Genomic DNA, 27,516 nt, shown 5'->3' with positions numbered 1-27,516 from the left:
GTCTCCTTGCTCTGTAAATGTGTCTGTGATTCTACTAGCTCTGCTCTCATCCAGTGTTCAGAGCTGCACAGGAGTCATAGCAATCCTAGGTATCTGCCTGTAGCATCCCACATACTCAACAAAGTACAGGTGTAAGTTCAAGCAGAATCAGGCACAATTCAAAACTCACTACATACAAACTGAGTGTATCTCACTATTGCAGACTAAGCATAAGGTGGAATAGATAAAGAAGTCTTAAGATTAGAAGGAGGAACAGAATATAGGAACCTACATATAAAATTATCTAAAAATGTCCCAACTGATTTTATAGTGAACTAGATCATATTTCATTCTGGAATTATGTGTGGAAAGATGCACTTCTCAAATGTAGAATTCAGAGAAAAAATATTACATTTTGCACAAGCCTGGTCTAGGCAGAAAAAAAAGAAAACAAAAAATACAGGCAATCCTAATCACTGAAAGACAATGTCAGCTGTGAATCAGAGCAGCTGCTTCTTTATATACCACAGAAAACAAAATTATGCTAGCCAAATCCAAAAAGCAAGAACTCAGTGCTTTAGGCTACTAGTTAAAAGTTGCTCTGCCCCCACCTCCCAATTATTCTAGGGATCATAACAGACTAATTATGCACAGTCTTATTCCAATTTACAGGCCTGTAAATTTGGACACTCAGAACAAACTGATGAAACACCCACACATCCATTTCCCTGCTCTTTATTAGAAAATCTATAAGGTTTGGTGGCTGCACTCCAGCCCAGATGTAAACTCTTATAAGATTGTACATAAAAACATTCACTACCATCTCAAATCACCAGTATGACATCCTGCCACAAGTACAAAGGCTGGTTTATTGTTGATTTGATTCATTCTAGGGTGGTAATAAAATTGAACATTTTGTTCATAATATATTTCCAGCCATCTCTTTACCTTTTTTGTTTAATAACATCTCCCTTTATAATCACTTCAACTTGCAATCTTTAAGCAGTTTCTTAGCAGTTACTTACCACAAGGCACAAATGCCTTCCTAGCATAAATGAAAGCTCTCATGCTTAATACCCAGAATTCATCACTTTTTCTTCCTATCTAGTAACATGAGATCATTTTAGTAAAGATGTAGGGACTTAAAATAGGTGCAACACAACTGTCACTGCTAATATATTTCCTGGTATTTCTTCCCTCAGAAGAAATATTTCAGGAATTGAGAAAGCCAAAATAAACTACCATTTCTTTTCCTGCAGTAACTCACTTTGAAAAAAAATTCACAGCAGTCATGAGGAAAAAAGAAGAAAAAAGAATTGTAAATTTTTCAAGACAAATTCTAACCTTTCAGTGATGGCTGTTGCAGACTGAGAATAAAATTGTATGAGGGTCAAGGACACTAACCACTTTTTTTTTCCCTCTGTCTGCCTATCAGAAAACAATTGCAACAGTGCTAGACTCCACAAGATACAGTCTAGCAGATAAGTGATAACAGAGTGTCAGTGACAAAGGTCAGAATTAAAGGGCATAGTTTGATAATTGAGTAAAATAAGGATACACTTGGACAAATATCCGTACAGAGTTGAAGAAAAGTACATTAAAGGAAAAGAAACAAGAAATAAAGGCAAAAAGCTGTTTTCAGGATACGGGACAGCAAGACAGAGTCAAAAAATGTATTCAAGCTTACAAGCCACTGAGCTACCAATTTCTTCTGAACATGAAGAACAATTCTCTGGGGAGAAGTCCGTGTACAGCAGATAGCCACACCATCAAAGAGTATCAACTTCTCCCCACACCTGATCCACCGCATCAGAAAGCGAAAAGATATTGGTGTCCGTTAACTACTGCTAAGAGATCTGAAGGTAAGCAGCTATGAAAAGTAAGTACTGTATCTGCCACACGCCTCTATAGGTGAAATTTCTGTAGGTCCCAAAACCTCCCCTGGAAAATTTTATGGATACCAGGAATCAGAAAGACAAGGAGTGACTGCTTTAAAAACTTAGATAGTGATTATAAGCTACAACGTTTGCATATGCTTGCATCAAAATAGGGCAATCCCAAGGTCGGTCAGACATCTTAGATCTCCTTCCAGTAAAAGTGATATGAATTCAAGTCTTATCTTTCACACAGGCACCATCAGGTCAGCCCTTTTGGGCTCCGAACTGCAAGCTACCATCTCTTCCTTTTTCCAGCCCCAAAACATCTCAAGATACACAGTTGTGCAGATGCACTAGAAATCAATAGTAAACTCAGTTTGTCTGAGCCTGATAATAAGGAGAGAAAAACTCCATTCCTTGGGCATATAATGACCTCACTACTACCACTATACCTTTCTGCTCCCACCAGAAATGCATTTTGTAGGCCTGCCTCCTCTTCTTTCCATCAGCCCAGGCACCTACTACTGCAACACTTAAGAAAGGCGAGCCCTCTTTATAAGCATCAGCAGTAAGAGTCTGAGGGCACTGTCACATAAACCTATTTTGCTTCACACGGCCATACATAACACCAGTGTCACTGCAAAGAAGTCCATGTGGTGGACTTGGCAGTGTCAGGTTTACCGTTGGATGTGATGATCTTAAATGTCTTTTCCAACCTAAATGATTCTATGTAGTCAGTCCTGAGCTAGTCCTAAACTAGCTCAGTAATACCAGCTGTGCATTTAGAATATTTGTACAAGAGTATTTAGCGTATTTGTACAGCTGTGTACAAGAGCATTTAACTCACCAGCTAAGTGTTTGACCTGGTCAGTATAGCACCAACATGGGCAAACCTAGCAGTTCTTCACTACAGGCATAATGCAATGTGGTCAGGTAATTGCAGGCTGGAAAGCATAGACTTACTATGTGGTGGCATATGACAGAACAGTAGTTTAGGGCACGGTTCTCTGTAAGAGAACTTAATTGTTTTGTGGGCAAGAGTAAAGTTGCATAAACTTGAAGGAAGTAAATCATGTCATGGCTGCTCTTTACTAAAAATGTTCCTGCAATTACCCATTCAGGTGAAAATTCAATTGCCATCTCTTTGTAACATAAAGAAGGAACACAGTTGCCATTCTGACTTTTAATGAAGGGTTTTCATTACATTTTACTACACAATTAGATTGTTTTTAAATACAAATATTTCATATTAATGGTTTATGAGTTCACTATGTCACTTAAGTTTTTAAATCAGTTTTTAAGATGTTAGTTTCTTTAAAAAGATTAAAGACTTCCTATCTGAAGTGGGTAGAGGTGAACAACAGAGCCAAGGCCAATTCTCGTTGTGACTAGAGGAGGAAAATAGCTTTTGTTTACTGTATTTGTTGAAGGTTATATCGCTTGTTTTATAGAGGTAGAATAAAGTACAGAGACTTTGCTAGCTAACCAGCCCTGTGTGTGTAGTCTATGATCATGCAGGATCAAGCAGAATCAGAGTAGCAAAAAGGTCTAGAGAGCAGGAAACCAACCATGTACAGCGTAGCTACTAAAGGAGGCATTAATTCAGAACACTTAACTGGGGAAAAACAAGAAGTTAAATTCAATTTCCAAGCAGCTTAGATACTGCTCCTAAGTATCAGTGTTCAATTTTTTCCATTACACAGGGAATACCTAAGATGATGAAGAGTATGTATTTCATTCCTTTTCTGCCTTTTTTCTTTCAAGATTTCTCACATTTGTTCACAATTTTCACTTCCAAGTAAATTGCTGTTTTGTCTCTACCCTTGCTTCTTAGCTATTATGCTAATCCTGTATTTTAATAGTTACTATTTCTCCTGTTGTTTCTGATATTTGTAGATTTCACTATAGTTTGCTTAATATTGATCACAAAATAAATTTTATATTTAAGAAAGCAAAAATCAGGTACTTAGTCATGCAAAGAAACTGGAGACAAAAAAAAAAAAAAACCATGGAAAAAGACATCAGTTTGACTAGAAGTCTTTGAGTTCACGAGTAAAACCTGTGAACAGTTCAAATACATTTGTATTGTTTCACAATCTATTTATAGATGCTGAGAGAAGAAAGAGAGTGTTACATTCCACATGTTTGTTCAGTCTCATAGGCAAACCCTTATTAAGATGCAGGCTGTAAATGAAGTTCAGCAGAATTTCTGGAGGCCTTGGGGTGCTAATACAACATTGTAAGAGGACTTGCAATCTAAAGAAACATCACTTACCATTCCCTTGACTGGCCTAATCATTATAGTCATCTTCAACAAACAGAAAACTGTGTAAGTTTGTAGTTAATGTTTGCCAATTCCTATGGAAAAAAAAAATGGTTAGGCAAACTGGTTTTGTTCAGTTTGGTTTTGATGCATTGAGAATTAAAAGATTATCTGTGTTTAAACTGAACTGCAATGACGTGACTTAGCAGCTGCATGCACGCATGTGCACCAATTCATCACTGGAGAAGTGCAATATAAGAATTTTGACAGGACAGGTGAATATAGTAACTTCTGAAAGACAGACAATTATCTTGTTCAAACTGGGGTAACTAGAGACAGATAGGTAATTCATAAAGTAGAATTTATGACAGACCATGTTATGGTTTGTGGTACAAACCAGTCAATGAAACATCATTTGAATGAGAGTTCTCATTTTAAATTCCCTTTTTTTTCTTTCATCAAAACCAGTTATTGCTATTAATAGTGACATTCCATAAACACAGTACCCCTAGCTTTGATGATTTTTGTTTCCAAGTAAACCTATGAAGTGCTGCAGACGAAAAAGAAAAACACCTTATGATGTCACATCAATATGTTACTCATTAACTGACTTTAAAAACTAGCCTGAGCTGGAGTCACATGAAGACTGCACTTCCTATAGCACTGAAAGGCTGTGCGTTTGAAGGACTGCTCCAGAACTTAACCTACCTAAGTCTACAGTTAACTGCATTAAAATGATAAGAAAAGGGAATTCCTTAGAGGACTCCATTTTTCATTCTGAAAGTCAGAAGAGATTCCGAAAGTCAACTAATGGCACCCCAGTCAGCCCTACAGAGAGTTTCGGATCAGTATTTATAAGGTAAATCCTGATGTGTTTGAGTGTTCTGTATGTACTCGATGGGGGGGACGGCAACAGAGGAGGGCACTGGGACAAATACACCAGTGACAATGCTCTGAAAAGGAAGCTTAATATGAGAAGGCAATGCACACAGAGATGGTATTTCACTCATGTTACTGATTGCGGGAGCACTACTGTAAAGGAGAAATTTTTAAGGGGGGACAAGAGGGTCTTGTTCTCGCCTTATCTATTACACTGAAGTACAGCTTTGAATGTGTATAGCAATGCACGCTAACAAACTCAAGTCTTAAAATGACCTCTCCGAGGTCATCCAATATCTGATATTGGAGTGGATCTCTGTACAAAACAAATATAAGCTTTGTTAGAATAGGGAGTTTCACAAAAGATTTTCATGTGTGTTTTGGTCTACATGAAATTTTACAATGCTCATTAAATTACGTTTCAAGAGAAAAGTGAATATAAACACAAGGAGTATTCACGGAAATTGCATGCTTGCGTGAATGAGTACTGCTAAAGCATTTGCTGGTAGAAAAGTTGCAAACAATTTTTAAGAGGAAATCTGTTTTCTTACGTTGGAGGGGTAGACTTGTTGGATTGCAGACTCACATTGAGGTAGAATTCATTACAATGAAGAGTTCTGGATAAATCATGTGCATTTTCGATAGGATAGATAAATGGGGGAATGCAGTTTCAGAGGGTTACTGGCACTTAGCCTTTCCCATCTACTGCAGGAGAGAAACAAGTAAACATCCATAGTATTTCTGTCAACCCATTATGAATAAAATAGCTTTTAAGAGCTACTCAAAGTAGCTTTAGACATTTTCTGGTTCTTAACCAGCTCGAAAATCCTTTAACAAGTGCTGTCCTTAATATCTGCTCAGTGCTCAGCCACACTGAAGAGGGAGCACTTCTACATATTCCTTGTGTGATTGAATTATATTTTGTTGTAGCTGAGCACAAATTCTTTATATGGGGTAACAGTTCATATCACTAATTGGGTCACAAGTATAAATAAGTCTCCTGGCCTCATTTTTCCTCTTTTGAAATGTTATTAGGCCTTTTTAGTATTATATCTGCATAACATCCTTTCTTCCAATTCAAATGTCAGCAAGATAATATCCAAGAGTTTGAACAGAGAATAAGGAATCAGAAATGTTAAGTTTTAATTAGAGCTCTCAAAAGCTTTTACCTAGAACTAATGACTTAGAGCCTGTTTTTTAAAACAGCATCCACATGTGCTTTTGTATGCCTCTGGATCTCTTTTTCCAATTAGGCATGGGATAAGAGTATATACAGTGGAATATACAGGGTTCAACACAAGTAGGTGGTGTTTAACCACTTCTAATTTGGGCAATAGAAAGTTTGCCCTCTTTTCTCTGTCCAGCCCAGAACACTAGGCAGACAGATTTACCTACTTTTTTATTTACCACTAGATAACCAGTACACAAAAAGCTACCATATATACTCTGATAGCAATGTGATCAGCCCTTAGAAAGAACAGAGTCCTTTGCCTCAGATTTCTCAATAATCAACCTGCCTGCCAAATAGCGAGTGGCAGGGGCAGGCCTTCTAGAAATCCAGTTTACCCAACTGCTGGATCATAAGTAAGAAGGATAATATGATTATAAAGACCTGCTGTGAAACTATACCTCTATCAATAGAAAGATGCAATAGCAGGCTGCAAATACTAGACTACCTAATAAGAAGAATGCATGATTGCACACAATGAGCTCGTAGCTGGACTGAGCTGTCAGTGAACTCACTTTTCATGTGTTTGTCACAGTCATGATACACTTATCCAAAATGAGCCACATGAAATACCAGGGAAAATGCTTTTGGGAAAATGAAATGCAGGGTCTACATTTTTAGGTGCTATTTTCAATACAGTCCTATTTTACTGAGAGCATATTCCCCATATATGAAGATGCATCCACAGAGAAAATTTACTATATTAATGATTGCTCTCGTTTGTCCTAATTATTCATGCCTGAGGACAAAAACTGACTATATGCCTAAGTTTTTATATACCTCTGTTTTTACTTCACTGTAATTGGCACCATGTGGATGAGCATAAATTTGCCAGAATACAAAGGGTTATTAACATTTCAGACAGAGGAGCTCATGGTTTATCACCATGGCAGCAGGTTATTCCTGACACAGAGCAGAACTGATTTCAGAAGCAAATTAAGACTCTGGAGCTATAGCTGAGGTGTCAGCCATGCATAATAGATCAGAGATTTGTATTGATAAAAGTATTGGCCACATGTGTATGCAGCATTATTATCAGCATGAATGTATATAGTTGTTCTGACATTAGAACAAAACATTTTCCAGTAGTCCAGATCAAAATATTGGCAAAAACAATAGGGATCTCAACCTCCCCTTTGGAGCACACCCCTATAACGTGAATCAACACAACCAGATCTCCTGAACTTTAGAAAAATCTCAAACCTTGTTGTTTGACCAATCTTCAGAATGACCCTGAAAAAAAATATATACTGAATACAAGAGAATGAGATTTTTAAGCAATTTAGATCAGGACAACTGACCACCAGCTCTGTGAATTTCATACTGCTAGGTATGTTAACATCAATCCCAGCAATAATCAAATGCTGGTTGAATATCAAATACTTGTTAAAAAAAAAAAAAGGGAAGATTCAGCATTTGCTAGTAACATTATTAGGTAAAAATTATAAATAAATTTTTAAAAATTAATAAAAGTACAGAATGGAGAGGTATGTTTTCTAAATGCAAAGTCATGGAAATGGGAGTCAAAGAGGTCCATGACTCTAATCCTAGCTTAGCAGCTCATGTGGCGCATTGAAATGTGTAAATCAATTAATTACAATACTTGCATTTTCCATCTGTGATCTGGCATTAAGATGTACCTATGTTTTGCATACAGCAGAATAACAGAAAAACTGTGTAACATCTTGTAACATAAGCTGTACAGATTGTTTTATTGCAGTTGGGTTTTTGTTGGGACACAAAAATGGATCCCTACACTGGGATTTTCTCTCTGAAGATTTCTGCATGGGAATGTGAACTTTCTCAAAGGAAATTTACTTCTATGTTGAAATTATACCCCTCAGAAACATCCAATGCACTGCTGTAAGGCTGAGGCTTAGTTTAGACTAATCCAAACAGTCATGTTAAACAGGTAAGCACATATCTACCATTTCTTAAAAGATATATTGTCTTTATAGTTCAATTATGAGCACCTAAGACTCAAGTAACCACTTTACTGCTGAAAGGCTTGCACCTGGGTTTTGGCATTCATCCTATGTGGTCTTGCTATGCAAGACATATCTGCGAAGTTTTTTTCCTCAGAGTAATATAGCTCCTAGTTCTAAATGAGACAAAACAGCAAGTCTGTCCGGCTCAGTAGAACAGCTTATTATTCACAACACCATCTGATTTAGACTGTGAAAGAACTGATTGCATGATTCATTCTTTCACATTATCTTCTGTCCCTCACTTTAACCTTCCTCTCCTCAAAGGAAGAACAATCTTATCCTAAGCTCCTTGAATGTCTGGGCATTATCTTTTCTTGTGGAAGATTCAATTTATCCTCAAAGAAGCTGTGTTAACTTTCACTTTCTTACATACCGTTCTGCTGCTCTTCAGAGACTCACGGATGACTAAAGGTTTCTCTCAACAAAATGATCACCATTTAGATATACCATGTACGTTTGTATGCATGCGTATCTGGTTCAAAGAGGTATCCATGTATATTTCATTACGATACACAGACAGATTCAATAATTACATACATGCAAGCACATTATTCTTTAGATGCATGTAATCTCTTTGCTGTCTTATACTGGTGCACTTGGATTGAAATTTTTGTCCATGTAATCTGTATACAGAGATGTCACACCTGGATGTCACCCAGGGTTTCCTTTGGACATTGAAAAGAAGAGGATGACAAATCAAGACAAGTTGATTTGTCACTAGGGTAGAAAAAGCAAAATTTGTATTTCTCTTTTCCTGCCTAGCTGGCCAATATATTAAATGATGGTTATAAATGTAGAAAAATGAATTTCACTGCCATGGGATTTGGTACTTTTGTTATACATGACAAGATCTAGGCATCACTGCATTCTAACAATGCCATCCATGAATCATCCAGGGCAATACATTGCTTGGGAAGTATGCCATGACTGCTTTTTTTCTCATGAACTAAGAGAACACTGGCCTGTGCTTTTCAGCAAAGTGCCAGCTGGCTGAGTGCCACCTCATGGGTAGCAGAACTGAACTATTACATGTCACAAGGTTGCTATTTTCAGAATATAAGAAAGTCGCCATGAACAACTGGGAGAGAGATGAATGTTCCTTTACTTCACCGGTTCCACTGTGTTTTGGCATTAACCCTCCTTCCCATACTGTTCTTTTGATCAGTGTGACACACAGTAAGACGCACAGTATGCAGTGTGTCTCCTGTGACTACACAGTAAGTTGTGTGAAGGTCACACAGTTATAGAACACTGGAACAGGTTGCCCAGAAAGGTGGTGGAGGCCCCATCCCTGGAAACATTCAAGGCCAGGCTGGATGAGGCTCTGAGCAACCTGATCTAGTCAGGGATGTCCCTGCTCCTTGCAGGAGGGTTGGACTAGATGACCTTTGAAGGCCCCTTCCAACCCTAACCATTCTATGATTCTATGAAAATGGCTGTAAATGTGCTGATGGAGTACACGTACAACGTGTTACACGTTCACTATGAGGGGGGCTGACACCACATTACTAATACCCCATAAGTGTTATGTGAGAATTTCTCTCCTTTCTCCTGCTGGATGCTACAGTACATAATGGCAGTGAAGCCTATTGCATCCAATTGCTTTCATATTCAGTTGCAACAAACAGCCTCAGCACACCTCACCATTGGTGGTGAGAAATGCTCTAACTAGCTTTCAGCCCAGCTTATTCCATACACCCTATGCACTTCCTTATCCAAATGGGAGTTCAACCAATACAGTAATCCAGGCTTTTTTAAACAAAAAACTGGAATGGCTAGGCAGATACGACTTCCACCAAACTGCTCAGAAGAAACTAGTCACACGATACATGTCTTTATAAAGCAATCTCACACTTTTAAAAACAAATGAATTACTGAACTCTTAATCCAGACAAGGAATGGGCCAAAACTGCTTTTCACTCCTTACAAAATTGCACCACTCACTGTGTTCTGGCACTAGTTACCTCCTACAGACTATTTAGGACCTTGGTTTACTCCATTTATTTTGAGCATACTTCAAGTATGCTGAGTGACATGCAGACGTTTCTGAACATTCCTGCTTCAGGCAGGAGTATCACCAACACCAGATCAGATCAGGTATGGCTTTGTCTAGCTGGGTCTTGTAACCTCCAAAGACAGAGAGTATAGCCTCTCTGAGCAACCTCTTCCAATGCTGCACCACTCTTTCAGTGCAGGCGTTTTTGTCTTTTCTAGCCTGCACCTCCCAAGCTGTAAGCCATGTCACGCTTGTGGTTAACTTGCATATATTCTAGAACTCAAAATTTTTCACTGTTTTAACATCTTTCCAAATGTCTGTTAGTTTGTGTCTCATACTATTACAGCTCCTATTTCTATGGTACCTAACATAAGACTGCTTTCCTACCATATTTCAACAGAGTACTATTAAGGACTTATTTAGCAGGTCTTTCATCCCTTAATAGCTTCCAAGGCATTTGAGTAGCTTTCACAGAATCCTACCAATGCAGAATATCATACAGAAAACTGAAGACAAGACATATAGTGATCTGTAATCCAAAAGTACCTGTATTGGGGTACTCTTAAGGCTGTATCTCTTTATACCTTTTCACACCTGGCAAGTAGTACAGAAGAATTCTCTACTTGTGAGGAGGAAAGTGCTCAAATTATACACAATGCCAGAAATCACTGTACTCATTTTCTGCTCTGTTCCTTCCCAGGAAAGTTTCCTCACATTCAGGCATGCTGCTACTTGCCATATAAGCTGAGAAATACTTTATTAAAAGCCTTGATGACTGTACTGAAATAAAACCCCAAGATACATACTGTTCATTAAGACAATCTCTAACCCTATTGATTTCCAGCTAGATTGTCTTTTTTTATCCTTCATCTGCAATATCCTGTTCAAGAATCTCTAGGTATGAGCAGCAGTCCTACTTCTTTTTATACAGACCTTTCCAGTGTGTCTCACTGGGCCCCTTTACTCTTCCTTTCCTCATGTCATTCAAGACAAGACTCACAATTATTCTGATAAACTGAAGAAACAGTCTGAAAAAAAATAGAGTGAAATTCAAAAAGGATGTATAGAAGGTCATACTTAGTCAAATCTAACAATCAGCTGCTAATGTATTAGAGGAGAACAACATCTCAGTTGTCCTTTGTAAAAGCTTCACCCAGTCACAGTCGTTCAACAATTAAACCTGAGCCAGCCTCACCCTGCTGTGAAACGTGTAAACACTTTACTATGAAATATAAACAATGGTAGTGTGTGTATAGGACAGATAAAGTAATCTTTTAATCCTGCCTCTATTCAACATTTGTAAAGCTTCTGGTGTCCAGCTTGGGGCACTGCACTTCAGAAAAGATCTGAAGGTATTAGAGATAGTTCACAGGAAAAAAAAAAGAAGTCCAGAAAACCCAATTTACCCCTTTTATCTTAGGCTAAAGAGAAGAAGAAAATGAGGGAAAATGTGAGACAGATTTTTACTGTTCTTCATGTTGAATAAATTAAGAAGCAATGGCTTTAATTTTCAGGAATAAGCTATTCAGGATCATGTTAGAGATTATGGAGGACTTCCCCTGGATGACAGTAAACACTGGAATGGATTGCCTGCATACACTGCTGACTTTTAAGAACAACTTAGGCAAGTGTCTTGTCAGGAATGACACAGGAATAGCAGGCCTTGCCCTGGGATAGGGAATGAACTTGATAACTCAGTGATCTTCTCCCCATTCTGCTTTTCTGTGATTTCGTTTCTATCTTAAAGCTTTTCTTACAATGCAAGTTTTTCCTATTATTTCATTTCTAGTTTTTCATCCTTTGCTGTGTTATACATAATGTTGAAAGTCTTGATTATCAAAAACCCCCAGCCCTCTCTGAGGCTTACTGTAGTCTCTTCAGAGATGAACATGTCAATTTTTGCCTACATGGCATCACCAGTACTGCAGGCAGTAAACAGTAATCAGTAATTTCGTAGTACACTGATTTCTCTTCCTCTGCCCAGTCTGCACTTCACCAATTAGAGAAAAACACAGGCCACATTTTCACACAACAATGGGCTTCTGCTGGTGACAGCCTGGTCTTCACATACTTGCTTTACTGTATCTGTATGCTTGAGCAATTATAACTGTACAGTAAAAGGTCCTTTGTGGGGTTTTTTTTGTGTATGTAAGACTTGCCACAGTGTATCAAAATAAAAGCATAAGGTTTTCAAATATATTCCACCCACATGAGCAGCTGCACATTTGGTTGTTTAATGTAAGGCACTCCTCACTACATATTACTGAGAATCCAGGCATTCAGGACTTTTCCTATTTGGGAACGTGTCCTCTGACTCTGGAGTTGCTGCACCACGCAGTTTGACAAAGCTTGGCCATAGAGTTTCAAATCTTCCAAAAAACACAAGCTATAGTCATTGCTTATTACTTCCCCTGTCATTAATAGATAATAACAGAATGCACTGAAGAGGCATGTATTAAAAAATTGCCAGAACCAAATCTCTGACAAGAGTTAATGTATCATGATATGGAACAAAGTCTTTAGTAAGGATTGATTTTTAGTGTCAAGGCTGCAGGTATCCATTTATTTAAATGCAAGTTTCTTCTACAGTAAATACTTTGACTAATTTAAACAGACAGCTTTGCATACCTTGAGAATGGAGCCAGACAAAGCTAAAACAGAGACTGAGCTCCAGGGACCAAGCAGCTCCTTTCCAGTTCTCGCACCACTGTGGTAGAGGCAGGAACCTCTGGAGATGAATGAACAGCCAGCGGTCGCATTTCTGTCCTGTAGCTAAATCTGCCAGAGACTGAAAACCTAAGCACTCAAAAGGCAGCTGATTTTATCTGTTCAAGTATCTAAAAGTCAGATTCTCACCTACTGTAAACCAGAAGTTATGCTGAAGTGGGTAGAACTACACAAGAGTTATTCAACCACAAGTCTGCCTTCAGCCTTAAAATCAGGACTAAAATAGCAACTGATACATCTCTAGTGCAATGAAAAGCCTCCAAAACCGAGATGAAGGGTAGGCAGTCACTTTCCCTGCTGATTCCAGACTTCCTGTGCATGCTTTGGTGGTGCACACTGATACGAGAACAATTCCCAGGGACCCAAAACCTCACACAGGTCACTGCACCCCAGCAAAGGGTCCTGGGTCCAGACACAGGATGTCAACCCTGCCTTCCCTTGACTGTTTTAGCTCCAGCTCTACTCAACAGTCCAGACAGCTGAAATGGGACCTATTCTGTTATCCCCTGGGCAAATGGCATGCTGCTATTTAGCCAAAGGTTGCATCTGGTGCAAGGGCATGGGAAAGGCTATGAAATGCAGTGCCAAACCTGCTCAGCTGCTCCACAGGGGAGCATAAGGCAGCAAACAAAGTTTCACAGGGCGAGGATCTAACAGCCCAGAATAATCTTTCTTGTAAATCACGTCTCATTTCTTTTCCACATGTGCCTTGCCTTGGTTTTCATGTTAAATAATACATAAACACAACCTTGCAGAAATACAGCCACTTTAAATGTCTTCCTTTCTATGCAGCTTGGGACACTGTCTTTAAATTTTCTTGAACTGGATCTAATGAAATCCACCTGGTCCAGCTAAAACCATACAGCAATCCAGCATTTTCTGCTGGATGTATGTACCCAAGCAGTTATGGCAGTCCTTAGCGTTTTCACCCTTAATACCTCTTTCTTTTTACTGATCTCCTGAATATATTTCAGTCATACCTAATATGTAGTTCTTACACTGTCAAAATACTGTGTCAGTATCAAGCAATCCTAACAATGCCACCGGAAGGCTGGTTGATTTGCTTTGTGCATCTGTTAGTCTGAAATGCACGAATCTATCTCCTATCCTGACGTCCACTAACAGAGACCACTCTGCTACATGTATTCTCCCCTTACCTTCTGTGAATGGTCCAGCAGTTAGGAAGAAAATGTCATATATTCTAACACATTAAACCATAAAAATAGACTTTTTTCTTGAGATATTACTTTGAACTCTCATCCCAAGGTTGGCATTCCTTAGACTGTATTGTTATAGCCACAGGCTCCATCTTTGCTTTGTGAAAATATTAGCTCACCAAACTGAACACCGACTCAGGTGATAACCAGGTAACAAAAACATTTTTCATACACACGTTGATGGTTAGCATCTGCCATGCAAGAGGACTTCTGCCAAATGCTGCAATTTCACCTTTCAGAGGGCATACGTCCCCCACAGCCCCACCAGCACAGGCCGGGCGAAGGCTACGCTCCCTCTGCTTTTTGCGCAACGTGAGGTCATTTCCTGGGCAAACAAACCAGCCTGGGGTGCTGCTGAAGAGAAAGGAAACAAACAAAAAAAAAACACCTAAGGCAGGCGCAGATGGAAATGTCAGCTAATCACCACAGAAGTGCAGCTGTCTGGAGGCCAACATCGGTATTTGGACTACCACCTGCTTCCAGGAGTCACGAGGGAACTGCTCACGGAAACCCGAGGAAGGCCACTTTCTGTGCCTTACCGGCGGCCTGCAAACCCAGGCCGGGCCAGGCCAGGCAGCCCTGAGGGCCGCGCCGTCCGCTGTCCGGCCCGGCTGCCTTCGCCGGAGGGCCCCAGGGCCGGTCGCTGCTGCCTTCCCTCCTCGGACCGTGTGTGTGTGTGTGAAACCGCATCCCCCGTCCCCCGTATAAAACATTAAGGACGCCTTTTGTTCCAGCCAGCGGCTCACGCGACAACGTCCTGACTGAATAATTTAAGGCGCGTAACGGATCGGCCACGCCGGGTGCGCGGGCTCCCGCCGCCGCCGTCAGTCACTTCGCGGCCGCAACCGGCTCCCCGCTGCGGCGCGGGGCGGCAGCCAACCCCGGACGGCCGGCGTAACCGGTTTTTAGCGGCTTCCCGCCGCAGCCCGCGCTCCGGATCCCGCCGGACCAGGACGGCAGCGGCAGCGGCAGCGGCGGCGAGGCCCGCCCCGGGGCGGGGCGGGGCGGCTCGGTCGGCCGGCTGAGTGCCGTGCGGCGGGAGTGCGGGTGGCTGTGTCGTGCTGCGCGGTGCCGATGGTGCTGATGACCGAGCAGCGGTGTGATGCGGAAGAGCCGAAGGCTGCGCGGGCGGCTGGCAGGCGGGAAAACAGGGGCGCCCTGCGGCTGTGAGTACTGACCGGACCAGATCAGACCGGGCGGGGCGGCTGCCAGCCCGCCCGCCCGCCGCGACCCCGCGCAGCCCTGCGGGGGCCGAGGCTGCTGCTCCGGCCGGCCCGCGGGAGAGAGGCGGCTGCGGAGAGTCACTCGGCCGAGTCACGGCGGCGGCCGGGTGCGAGGCGGCGGTGGGAGCCCCCGGGGCGGCGGGGGCTTCGCTGTTCTGGGCGTTGGCTTCGGTTTGAAGTTCGTAGGGAGGAGGCGTCGAGGGGGTCTCCGCGTCTAGGCTTAAATTGAACACGAACACCCCCGCGCAGCTGAGACCTGTGCTCTTCAGCCGGCCGCCCCGAGCACAGCGCTGAACTCCGAAGTCGTACTTTCAGGAGCAAGGCATGTAAATATCGCTTCTAGTAGTTTCATGCAACAGGCTGAAAATCCTTCTCTGCCGTGGCACAGAAATCTAGCAGCTGTGCTTTTCCACTTACAGTAACATGTATGAGCTCCCACTGGAAAGCTGTGGTCCTCTCCCTTGGGTGCCAAGAAAACCCAGAACTTTGTGGAAAGTTCACAAACTTTGATAGAGGCAAGATACAGTAGAATGGGAGTTCAGTCTGGCCTCTGTCCCAGGGGTGGGCCGCTCTGGCAAGGCGGTGGGCACTCATTTGGTGTGGTTAGCTGTGGTGCTCCTTGCCCATCACAGCCGTACCCATACCTGGCCTCATTCTGCTTTTTAACCTGAGAGGTACTGTAAAAATTGAGCAGGCGAAGGGATCAAAAGTACTTAATACTCTTTGGGAGGAAGAGGAGGCCTTGCCGGCTGCTGTAGGCCGCTTGGGCTAACTGATGGAAGGTAGAGAAGTTAGAAGGCTTCCCCTTCTGTGGGCGAGAGGACTCCCAGCACTCCCCCAAGGCCATTGATCTTCCCAGCCTCTGATGGTGGCTGGGGATGTCAGGGGTTAAAGCCTGAATCTCCTGCATTGGTCTTTGACTTTCTGTGGAAGTCTCAAGTTGTTTAGGTTCTTGTATGCCGTGGTAATGACCATCATGTGAAAATCTGGCTGTATTCAGGCAGCTGTCTTCTTCCATACGGGCTCCCAATTCATATAGGAATTGGCAGTCCCAAATATGCTGTTTTAGGATTTAAGCATCTGCAAAACAAGCAAGTAAAAAAGTCTGTGACTTTCTACTCAAAAGAAAAAAAAAAGTTACTTTGTCCTAATGTGAGATGATTCCTCTCCCCAAATAACTTGTCTTCACAAAGATTTAATCTTAAGCAGCCTCCAGGAGAAAGGAGAACAAACTACCAGCAACTGTTTCCTTCCAGCTGTTTCTCTGGAAGAAAATTCTGAGGTCTGTGTTGGTTTCGGGTTTTTTTTTCACCCCAGCTGTTGTATCCTTGGTCTCTAAGCAGGTGTATTCCCAAAGTATGTATCACAGTTAAATCTGTTGCCAGAAATAGCTTGTTTGTTAGAGAGCACTGGGAATCAAAGTGTCTTCTAAGTGTCCTTTATCCTGTATGGTGTAGTCACATCAGTGACTTCACATTACAAATAAGACAGGATTCCCCGGCCTTCTCTAGCGCCTTCTGACTTCAAGCCTTGAGACCTGATCCTCCACGCAGACTTATGCCAATGAACATAATGAAGTTCTTCAGGTATGCAAGATCTGTATCTGATTTTTCTTTTGAGAATGAGACTAGGAGCGCAAGAAACTGTATGGAAAGCTTGATTTCAGAGAGATTGCAAATGTGTCAACTAACTAGCTGACCGTCTGTTTTGTTCCCAGGTATTTAATCTTCCAGTACTGAGTCAGCTGCAGTTGTGGAAGTGAAGTCAGTCTTAACCAGTGTGATAAATGGAGAAGTCTCACTAGCTATGACTCTCCTTTTTTTAGCTGTCAATTTTTGCTGTTCAGTAGAATGTAGATGTCATGCAGGTGAAAGCTATATGGTCTGTTATGCTGCAAGTTACAGTGTTCAGCAATACTAGCCTGAGCAGCAGGAGGGTAAAAAGATTGGAGTAGGCAAAAAAGATGAAATGCTTTGTCTTAAACTAGAAAATTGTTTAAGCATTTGGTGGCTGGAAACAAAATTGGAATTTGTTTGCCAATTCCATTTAACTGGTAGCTGAATTCTTCTGAGAAACCGTCATGTTCATTTGGCTGTGAGTTAACCTCAGAAACCAAGTAACTTTGGTTTGACTAATGTGAAGTTACAAGGAGGATTGTACGTCTGAAGAACAAGCAAAGAATCTTTGTTTTGATTCAGTTAGAAATGAACTCACTAAAAGCTGCATCACTGTAGATTTGGTTTTAGAAAATATTGTAAATAAGTATGTATGGTTGTGGTATGGTTTCATTCCTTTCGTGTACTTCTAGGGAACAATATGCAACCAACAGAGCTCGCGCTAGCCTCTGTTTGAAACAAATCCTAGCAGACTTATAGAGGCTCAGGGAATCTTTTAGTGTTTTCCAAAGCTCAAGGGAGAGAGATTTATGTGTGTACTGTAATCTGTATCTCCTGGAGGTATCCTTAAAATGTTGTTCAATTTAGAGATGCACTTTATAGGTCAGTTTACTTCTGCTGCTACCATAAAGGTGTCCCTGGGCAATAGATGCTTCTGAAGGATTGAAGCTGTAGTAGTTTTGGGGGTTTTTTGTTGGATTGTTTTGTGTTTTTTTTTTTTTTATAATTATTCCAATATTCGATCTGAGAATATTATGTTTATCTGCCAGGGGTTCAGGAAACTTTATACAGAAAAAGTTAAGCACATTCATACTGATTTAAAAAATGGGCTTCTCTGGCATATTTAGCAATACTTAAATCTTCGCAAAGTTTGCAGTACTTCTCAAGGGTTGTACAACCCCAGGGATAACACTATGTGGAAGATGGGCACTGTTATTATGTGCACTCAAAATAGTAATGTGCCAAAAGTTTGTCATTCCATGGATTTCCTCGCAAGCAAATCAGGAGTTCACAGACAGAAAACGCCTTCAGAGTGGTGGTCCCTGAGTGTTACATCCTGTTGTGGCCTCAGACCAAAAAAGGAATTAACCCTTGCATTGTATTTCAAGATTATTTATTTTTCTGACTTGAAAGGGGAGTGTGTTATATTTGTGGTGGCACTGGACCTGCCTCGGAAGCTGTCAGCCCCACTGCAGGACAAGCTGGTGGAACAAATGTTGTGTCATTGGAAACAGATTGTGGTACATTAAGGAGAAACGGTGGAGGTATAATAACGAGCAGTTCATATCCCATGCCAGCATCCTTCTGCTTTCACACACGCTTGCTTCTGTTGAAGTCAATATAGCATTTTCCAGTTTCTACAGATGGTATTTGGCCTAGTACCATGAAGTCTGTCCGTGTTAGAGCAATGGGCTGAGTTACTGTATGTGAGATACCACTAATATTAAGTGGCACATTCTGTCCCCTTACAGTTTCAGCATAGGTAGTGTCCAGTTACTAAGTGTAACTTAAAGAAATTAGGACACTGGGACTTAAGACTCTGAAAGATATGGAAAGTTTTAGATTTTTTTTTTTTGAGCAAAAATACGTTGCAGATACTAGGGGGAAATATGCTACTGAAAGCAGTGGAAAATGCTTACTGGCAAATTACAGCTTCTGGGAAACGAATGTGATTTTTATAGTTTGTTTGTCTGACGTGTTATGCTGCCATAACAGATGTTTCCTAATAACTGTTTATCAATTGATAAGTTAAAAGACGATTAATTGACTGACCTGTGCATAATCACAACTTGCTAACTTTTTTTCTGTAAACTCTCTTACTTGAGAGAAATACAAAATGCAGAGAAGAAAGGAGAGGTTATTTATTACTGATACAAAGTTTTATTTCAGCTTTGATCCAGGTTGACTTCTTTCCAGCAGCCAAACTTCTACTGGGTGGTATTTTGGGTTTTTTTTTTGTTTGCTTTGTGAAGGGAAAAAGGGGTAGGTATGTGCCTACGCTAATCATGTTCTGTACTTTCAGTGGATGAAGATATTAGCACATATGAAGTATCATATTTTTTAATTCTTCTCTGGTAGTTCTTCCCTGTTTTTACAGTGAAAGTCATTATATGTGATCTGAAAAGGTTAGGCTTGCAAAGTGAAACATTTACATTTGAGGTGTGACAGAAGTTTCCAATCTAGATGACCTCCATTTGTTCATGGTGATGTTTTTTAATTGCTCCTATAGCTACTTTGTTCATTGTATATACATGCTTAAGTTAAAAGCAGCTTTTTAAAAATAATTGTACTGTGTGTAAATGCACACCATGAATCCGAACAGCCTTTTCTTTGTTCCAGAGTGCCTCATTGACTAACCTGAAATACTCCCAAATGTGCTGCCTTTACTGGTTATGGGCAGTCTATGAGAAATGCTTGTTAGGCAACATAATACTACAGATAAGCTTTGGGCAGCAGGATTTGTTGCTGGTATTTGACAGATGATTCATGAACATAGTATCAGAGTATTGTCTTCTTACGGCCATCTCCATAAATGTTGCAGTCATGTGGTTAGAAAGTATATGCTTATCTAATGATACCACTGCCAGGACTAATGATCTTCATGCGCCGCTGCTAACCACATCCATGTATATCTTTTCCAGTTAATCTCTTTAGACTTGTGTTACTGTTTTACCAGAGAGATCCTGTGTTTGGTGTAACAGTCTTCACAGACCTATTTTGTAGTATGTCTTTTAACCAAAATTTGTAGGTTGCTGTCTGGATCCAGCTAGGCTGATGTGCAAAAGTCTCTTCAAATACTGTCATCACAGAGCAAATAATTTCTCTGAAGATAATAGGAATACAGTAGGACAAGTTGTCTTTTCCTGTTTCTCCACTGTTCCTTCAAACTTCTTGCTTTATCTAGAAGAACTCTGAGCTATCCAGAATTACAGAGATGATGTTTTCTTGCTAGAAGGCTGTAAACAACTGAAAACATCCATTTTTTCCTTCCACATAATGTAAGGGTCAGTGGGAGATTCCAGGAGGACATGGGGCACTGCTCCCTGCCAGGGCTCTTATCTTCTTTGTAAAATGGCATCATGTGCTGTCTTATGCTGAGGTGATTGTTACAGTAGTGGAACTAAGTACTGGGAGGTGGGATGCCTGAATAAAAGGGAGAACCAGGGGTTAGAAGGCTATGTACATAGTTGCCTGTTCTTAATTCCCTGGTAACTGAGCTTCAGTGCTGTATTGAAGTATTCGCTTTTGTTAACTAAACTTCTACTTGTCACTGCCTGGTTTCTGCCTCTGTCTTTGAAAAATAGCACACTTAAGGTGAGGGAGGTTAATAAGCTTCCATAAGAGTGGCAGGAAAAAATGTGCGAATTACAGAAAAGCAGCGGAGAAACTCATCAGAGTAGAGGATGCAGAGGCAGACTGAAGCCTTCCTTCACTGTAGATAAATGAGGGAAACCTTCTAGTTACCTTACTATGAACAACAGTTCCTGACACCCACACAAAAAAACCCCACACTTAGGCAAAGATCCATTCCTGTAGGTACATCAGGAGTTTAGCCATCTGGGAACCTTAGTTTAGGCTGTTAGAAAGATAGATTACCTAGGTGAAAGTCTCTTGATGGTAATTTGGAGCTGCCATTTATGCTATGCTAGTTCAAGAAGAACCATTTAGGTTTGTTCAACCTTTTTTCTGGTTACAGTAGGAAGGAATGTTACAGTACAAAAGTCAAGTAAATAGCAAAATTATATATATAGTCATTTGGCTTTATAAAATTGTACAATATATGTAAATATGCTATGGCCAGCATAGGAGAAGGTGGATATTGCCATGGAAGACAGCGTGTGGCCAGTGGAAAGGCTCATGCTGAAGAAGGAGGCTTAGGGAGGCCGCCTTGTGTCACGTCTGATTCTAATAATAATATCTTTTTCCAAGACTTTGGAAGGAAAATCTTTCCTTATATACAATGTTGCAGTCAAATCGGGGTTAGACCCGTTTTTGGAAGCTAGTATTTTCTACTGTGAAATAATAGTATTTGTATTAGATTATCTACATTTTTCTGGTCTTTTCTAAGAACATGTAGGCAGGTTTGTAAGAGAAATTGTAGGTTGCAAAGTTAATTATGAGAAATTCATCACTGCCAGACCATTGGTGAACAGTGAGCCTCCCACAGTGATTCCCTTTGATCTGTGTCCATCCTTGATGGGAAGGTCTGATGAAGCAGGGTAGATGGACACAGTGAGATTTTCATCTCAGTTAGTGTTTTCCATTAGGCCTTGTTAGGCACTACTCTTTCTGGGAAATCTACAAAAACCATTATTCAGGCATCCCTTGAAATACCTACTTTAAATTTTCTCTGCTCAGTTAGTGTTGCCTTTTAAACAGAGAAATCTCATTAATGATTATGGACTGTCTGTTGTCAATGCCAGTTGTCAAACAAACTGCTACATGATCAAACTACACCATCCTTCTCTTTGTGTATAACCTGTCTGAAGAACCAAAATTATTTTTTTCCCTATACATTGTTTGAAACACTTTATGTGCAGTATATTGAGTAAATATTTCTATGTAGCATATTGAGTCATTATTTGTAAAAGTGCCGTAAAACAGAAGCTTCTGATAAGTAATTTGTGGCAGCTTCATTTTTTAACCTTGTTTTTGTTAAGCAGCAGAGTAAGGAGTAAAGGTGTTGGTAAGATTGCTCACAAACTTCTGCTATCAGCTCTGACTGTTCTGCATTCTTAATAGCAGTTGTTAATAGAATTGCTGGTGTCTGCTTTTTTTCCCTTTTTTTTAATGCTAATTCAGTCTGATGTAGCTACTCAGTTATTTTCAAAAACACAATTAATGCTGGAAAAGTGGCAGCCAAGTCTTGTGTCACGTGGAGGCACATTGCTCTGGAGTCCTTCCTCCAAGAAACAGAGATGTAGCTTCAGGTAATGAGACCAAATGTTTATGTTTATGCTCCAGTGATCAGGCCTCATTTGTAAAGACGTTGTATTGTTCTAGAGAGATTTGTGTTGTTTCTGCCTGGGTTACAGAGCAGATCTAATCATAAGGTCGTACTGAATGCATGGATTGTGTATATATGCAGTATTTATCTTTTTTTATTGAATTCACTATAGAACAATTGTTAGACCTAACACTTAAGTGCCTTGTTCTTTTTCTGCACCCTGAACAAGTCATAAATCAGGAATAATTATTTCTTTTCTTTTTCCGGTTACCTCTAAATACAAAAATGTGATCTGATATAAGGCTGCACACTTCCTCTTCAGTTAGAATTGTGATCATGTTTTTTCTCATCTTTTGGCTAGAAGGTGAGGTAGGCTAGAAATGGGAGACAGAAAATCCTTTCCTCCTAAAGGCTGCCAGCGAGTTGGAGAATAAAAAGAAGACATTCTCCAGTCCAGAGCAGATGTGAATGAGTGTCTCCCCTATGGTCTTTTGCTTCACTTTTTTTTTTCAGAAATTAGTTTGTCAAAGATTTTTGTTGTGTGCTGGATTTGGCCATGCCTATGTTCAGATAAATAGTTGTTGGTCACCTGCTGAGACTCCTATAAAAACTGCATCATGGAAATCTTGTGAGGTTAAGTGAAGTTACATACAAGAGAGCCTTTGCTTTTTGAAGTGGGTATCTGAAACGGAAACTCTTGAAAAGACAAGAGAGCTAAATGGCTTATGCTCCTGTTCTAGTGTTGACTTAATAAAATATCTTGTTATAGTGTCTCACATTTCAGACCACAGGGAATCCTTCTGTGGTTTTTGGTTTGTTTTTTTTTTTTTTTTCTATGGAACTTGATAGCAGTCTGGTTTTGATTAGACAGGGAATACAGCCAGTTAATAATAGATGGTATTTAGAGCAGAGAATTTACATACTTGCTAATGACGTTTGCAGTGTGACAGTGATCTTGCTGATGTCCAAATGGTAAGATAGTGTGAAACTTGATCTGGTTATTATGTGAAATGTCTATTCAGTTGAGGAAAAAGTCTGATTTCCGCTATCCACTGTCCAACAGTGTTGGACAAGTTTCTGTTCAGTATTAACTCAAAATTTTCATTAATCCTTTTAATAAAGATACCACAACACAGGCATATGAAACTACTCACAGGTGAGTAATTGTATTCCAAGAGATAGCTATGAAATAGAACACAGTAAATATTTCTGAAAGTAATTATTTTGATATGTAAAATAAGTCACAATTTTTTAAAAAGTCTTTAACAATTGGGTTGGTTCCTCTTTTGGTGTTCGCTGATATTGAGATTCCACCTGTGCCTGCAGACCTGCCTAGCAATGCGTAGAGAAACACATGGTATATATGCATGTATGCCCATCTGTATGCATATGGTATTCAATTAATGTGCAGCTGTATAATTTTGCCTCCATTATGCTGTGTTTGACTGTGATCTCATGAGAAGAGAATTAGCCTGCTCCTTGGACAACCTGAGGCAATTAAATCTCAGTCTGGATCATACCTATTCATATTAACGAACTGACTCTTTCCCTCATGCAGGGTTTCACATCTCTACTTCTCTGTTAATGCTTTGCTGCTCTCTGTATGCAGTATAAATACATCTGCTGGCTCTATATCTGTCATACAAAATATGTAAGAAATGCCATGCTTCAGAATCAGCTACTTTACTTCCTTTGCTTTTCAGCCTTAAGTACAGGCTGTATATTAAGTATTATACAAATACCAAATGCATACATTATGGCTACCCTTAACAACTATTATAGAAGCTGTTAAGCAGCTCTCTGCTCCTTTGTGATTAGGGTAGCTGTAGCTCATTTTCTGCCTCTTTTGATAGTTTTGGAGTCTCAATGATACTCAATGTTTGGGTTTTCATTTGCACAGTAAAAGTAATGCTTGGTCTTAGAAGCAGATTAAATCATAGCATTATTCTGAGGCATGGTTTTTTAGGAGATGTATTTTCTCCCATCAACAGTGCCTTGTGCCACTTAGCACTGGAGCATGGCTGTAGAGCTACTGGAGGCATTTTGCTTCTGAGTGACCAGACTTTGTAGAAACAGACAATGTCTAAGGTCCTCAACTTGAGCACTGTTGTTAGTTTATCCAGTACAGAGACCACTCTAATCTGCTATGAAGAGGATAGCAGGAGAGTTTACAATGGAAAAGATATTTTCTTCAGTCCAGGAGTGAAATAATTCAACTGTGTAAGGTATGAAAGCAAGCTTATTAGATAAAGCACTCCAGATTCTCATTACAAAATCCAAAAAAGATTTGTTCAGGTGGGTGTGGCATAGAAAAGATATTTAGTGGAACAATGGGACATACCTTCTGAAGGAAGACTTAAGACTTTAGGCCTAGCAAAAGGAAGGTTGAGATGATTATTCTTTTTGGGCATGATAGGTCAAGGAAAGTCTGTGCTGCGCAGAAAAGAATAGAGTAGAACAGAATCATTAATGTTGGAAAAGACCTCTTAAGATCAAGTCCAACCATCAACCTAACACCAACATGCCTACTAAACCATGTCCCAAAGTGCCATGTTTACATGTTTTTTGTCACCTCCGGGGATGGTGACAAAACTACTACTTTCCTGGCAGTCTGTCACAATGCTTGACCACTCTTTCAGTAAAGAAATCTTTCCTAATATGCAATCTAAATCTCCCTTGATGTAACTTGAGCCCATTTCCTCTCATCGTATCACTAGTTACTTGGAAGAAGAAACCAACATCCACCTCGCTACAACCTTTTTTCAGGTAGTTGTAGAGTGATATAGTCTCCTCTCAACCTCCTCTTCTCCCAATCCCAGTTCCCCCAGCCACTCCTTGTAAGACTTGTTCTCCAGATCCTTCACCAGCTTCATTGCCCTCCTCTGGACACGCTCCAGTAACGAAATGTCCTTCTTGTACTGAGGGGCCCAAAACTGAACACAGTATTCAAGGTGCAGCCTCACCAGTGCCGAGTACAGGGGCACAATAACGTCCCTACTCCTGCTGGCTGCTCTGTTCCTGATCCAAGCCAGAATGCTGTTGGCCTTCTTGGCCACACTGGTGGCTCATGGTCAGCCAGCTGTCTTCTAGCACCCCCAGATCCCTTTCCATTGGGCAGCTTTCCAGCCACTCTTCCCCATGCCTGTAGCGCTGCATAGGGTTGTTGTGACTGAAATGCAGGACTTGGCACTTGGCCTTGTTAAACCTCGTACAATTGACCTTGGCCCATTGATCCAGCCTGTCCAGGTCCCTCTGCAGAGCCTTCCTACACTTGAGCAGATCAACTGCCCAACTTGGTGTCATCTGCAAACTTGCTGTGGGAGCACTCAATCCCTTCACCCAGATCAGAACTGGCCCGAGCATTGAGCCCTGGGGAGCACCACTCACTTGTGACCAGCCACCAACTGGATTTAACTCTGTTCACCACAACTCTCTGGGCTCAGCCATCCAGCCAGTTTTTTACCCAATGAAGAGTACACCTGTCTAAGCCATGAGCCACCAGCTTCTCTAGGAAAATGCTGTGGGAAACAATGTCAAAGGCTTTGCTAAACTCCAGGTAGGTCACATCCAGAGCCTTTCCCTCGTCCACTAGGCCAATCACCTGGTCATAGAAGGAGATCATGTTGGTCAAGCGGTACCTGCCCTTCATGAGTCTATACTGGCTGGGCCTGATCCCCTGGTTGTCCTGCACATGCCTGGTGAGCGCACTCAAGATGAACCGCTCCATAGTCTTCCCTAGTACCAAGGTCAGGCTGACCAGCCTGTAAGTCCTTGGATCCTCCTTCCAGCCCTGAGTTCAGATAGCAGAGGTTTAGGAATAGTAGTGGTTCATAGGGAAAACAGACAGAACAGAACAGGCTTATAGGTACTCAATCCCTGCTTCACAGTAGGAATTGATTAATTTGTGGGTCAGAGAAAAGGGAATGTGACTCATAAGTAAATAAAGCATTTAAGAGCAACAAAACATCTAACCATCCTGGCAGGTGTAAGTCAACACTAAAACCTGTGTTCCGAGTATTTTTCAAAGAGATTTTTAATATGGAGGTGTGGGTGTGATACAGGCTGCTTTGATCAGTCGTTAGCATTGCCATGTAAGAACAGCAGGCTCTCAAGGCAATAATGGACATCAGTCAGACTCCAGGCTCAAGCAACTACATCTTAAAAATCCTGCTGTCATGTAGTCTTATTCTTGGGAGTTTCCATGCTGCACTGCTCTTTTGAGATGCAGGTGTGATGGAACCTGACAATTTTACCTCACTCTGTTTCTTCTCCCACTCATCCTGGGTATTCTCTGGCCTCCCCACAAGCCCTGAGGAACAGAAAAATAACAGCAAGACATTTGCAGGATTTGCAGACGTTTGGAATACAAGCTCCGCTGTGTTCGTAGGGAGTACCTTGGGTTGTCAATTCTCTCTGCTTAAAATCTCAAACAGCATAGAACTGCTTATTTGTGTTTTTCAGGCAAAAGATTGGGTTCCATTTGAATATCTTGAATTGCCCATTTAATTCTAGTTTATGTTGGCTGAAAATAAAAGCTGATGCCTTGTGTTCAGGCAGGGTCGGTCCAAGAGTGAAGCAATGACAAACAATTGGTTTTTTCCTTCTTGGCTTTATTAGTGCTGTAACCCTTTCAAGTATACACAAAGTGCAACTTAAGAAGTGTCAGTTCAGTGCCCCTATGGTGGGGAGTGCTAAGGGTTAAGGAAGGATTAGACGGGAATAGTTGCTATATGTAAACGTAAGACCTGGTGAGAACAAGTCCCAGCACCACTAAGGCAAAACTCTATGGCTTTTGTCCTATGACAAAAGGTTGTGAGGAGTATCTTCTGATCTTATTCACCAAAGTGTAATCAAAGCAATAGATCTTTTTATGCCCTTCCCAAAAGAAACGAGATTAAATTAGTCTGGGAAGCTGTATCAGCAAAATTTTTGTCTTAGTAGGAAAATAAACTGTTTATTTCTGTAAAGACACTGTCATATGTTGGCTGTGACTGTGTTGTTGCCATAAAAATGCAGAAATTAAACATTATAATGAAAAGCTTCTGTAAGTGGGGTCATTCAGGCCAGGCATTAAATTAACAGGCCACACAATTTGGCTTTCTTTTTTAATGCTAAGAGCATCTGTAGCCTTTCTGAGGCTTTAGTCTTCCAAAGGAGGGTGTGTGTATATGTTTAGCATGCCTTACTTTAAAGTATTGTCATTCGTCAGACTCTGCTGTTAGTTACAGCTTTTTTTTTACTCTGAATTTTCTGAATTAACATTCTGTTAGAGAGTTACGCAAAGGAAAGCCAGGGA

The 27,516-nt window shown here is 40.8% G+C and overlaps 1 protein-coding gene across 4 annotated transcripts in view; it reads left to right on the top strand.

Moving 5' to 3' along the window:
- Positions 1 to 4,853: 4,853 nt before the first annotated feature.
- Positions 4,854 to 27,516, top strand: part of GRAMD2B (GRAM domain containing 2B) — a 42,709-nt gene continuing 20,046 nt past the window's right edge. For 2 of the 4 annotated variants that reach the window (XM_086770384.1, XM_086770383.1), the window contains exon 1: positions 15,233 to 15,320. In XM_086770384.1, coding sequence (XP_086626510.1) covers positions 15,238 to 15,320 — 83 coding nt within the window. In that variant the 5' untranslated portion in view covers positions 15,233 to 15,237. Of the gene's footprint in view, positions 4,979 to 15,232; positions 15,321 to 16,566; positions 16,660 to 27,516 lie in introns of those variants that run through there. The other 2 variants (XM_086770386.1, XM_086770385.1) reach the window with 2 other exon arrangements.

Source organism: Chlamydotis macqueenii, chromosome Z (assembly GCF_036417535.1).
Source record: "Chlamydotis macqueenii isolate bChlMac1 chromosome Z, bChlMac1.mat, whole genome shotgun sequence".
NCBI lineage: Eukaryota > Metazoa > Chordata > Aves > Otidiformes > Otididae > Chlamydotis > Chlamydotis macqueenii.
The sequence above is the reverse complement of the archived record's forward strand: the minus strand, read 5'-3'. Positions and strand labels throughout refer to the sequence as shown.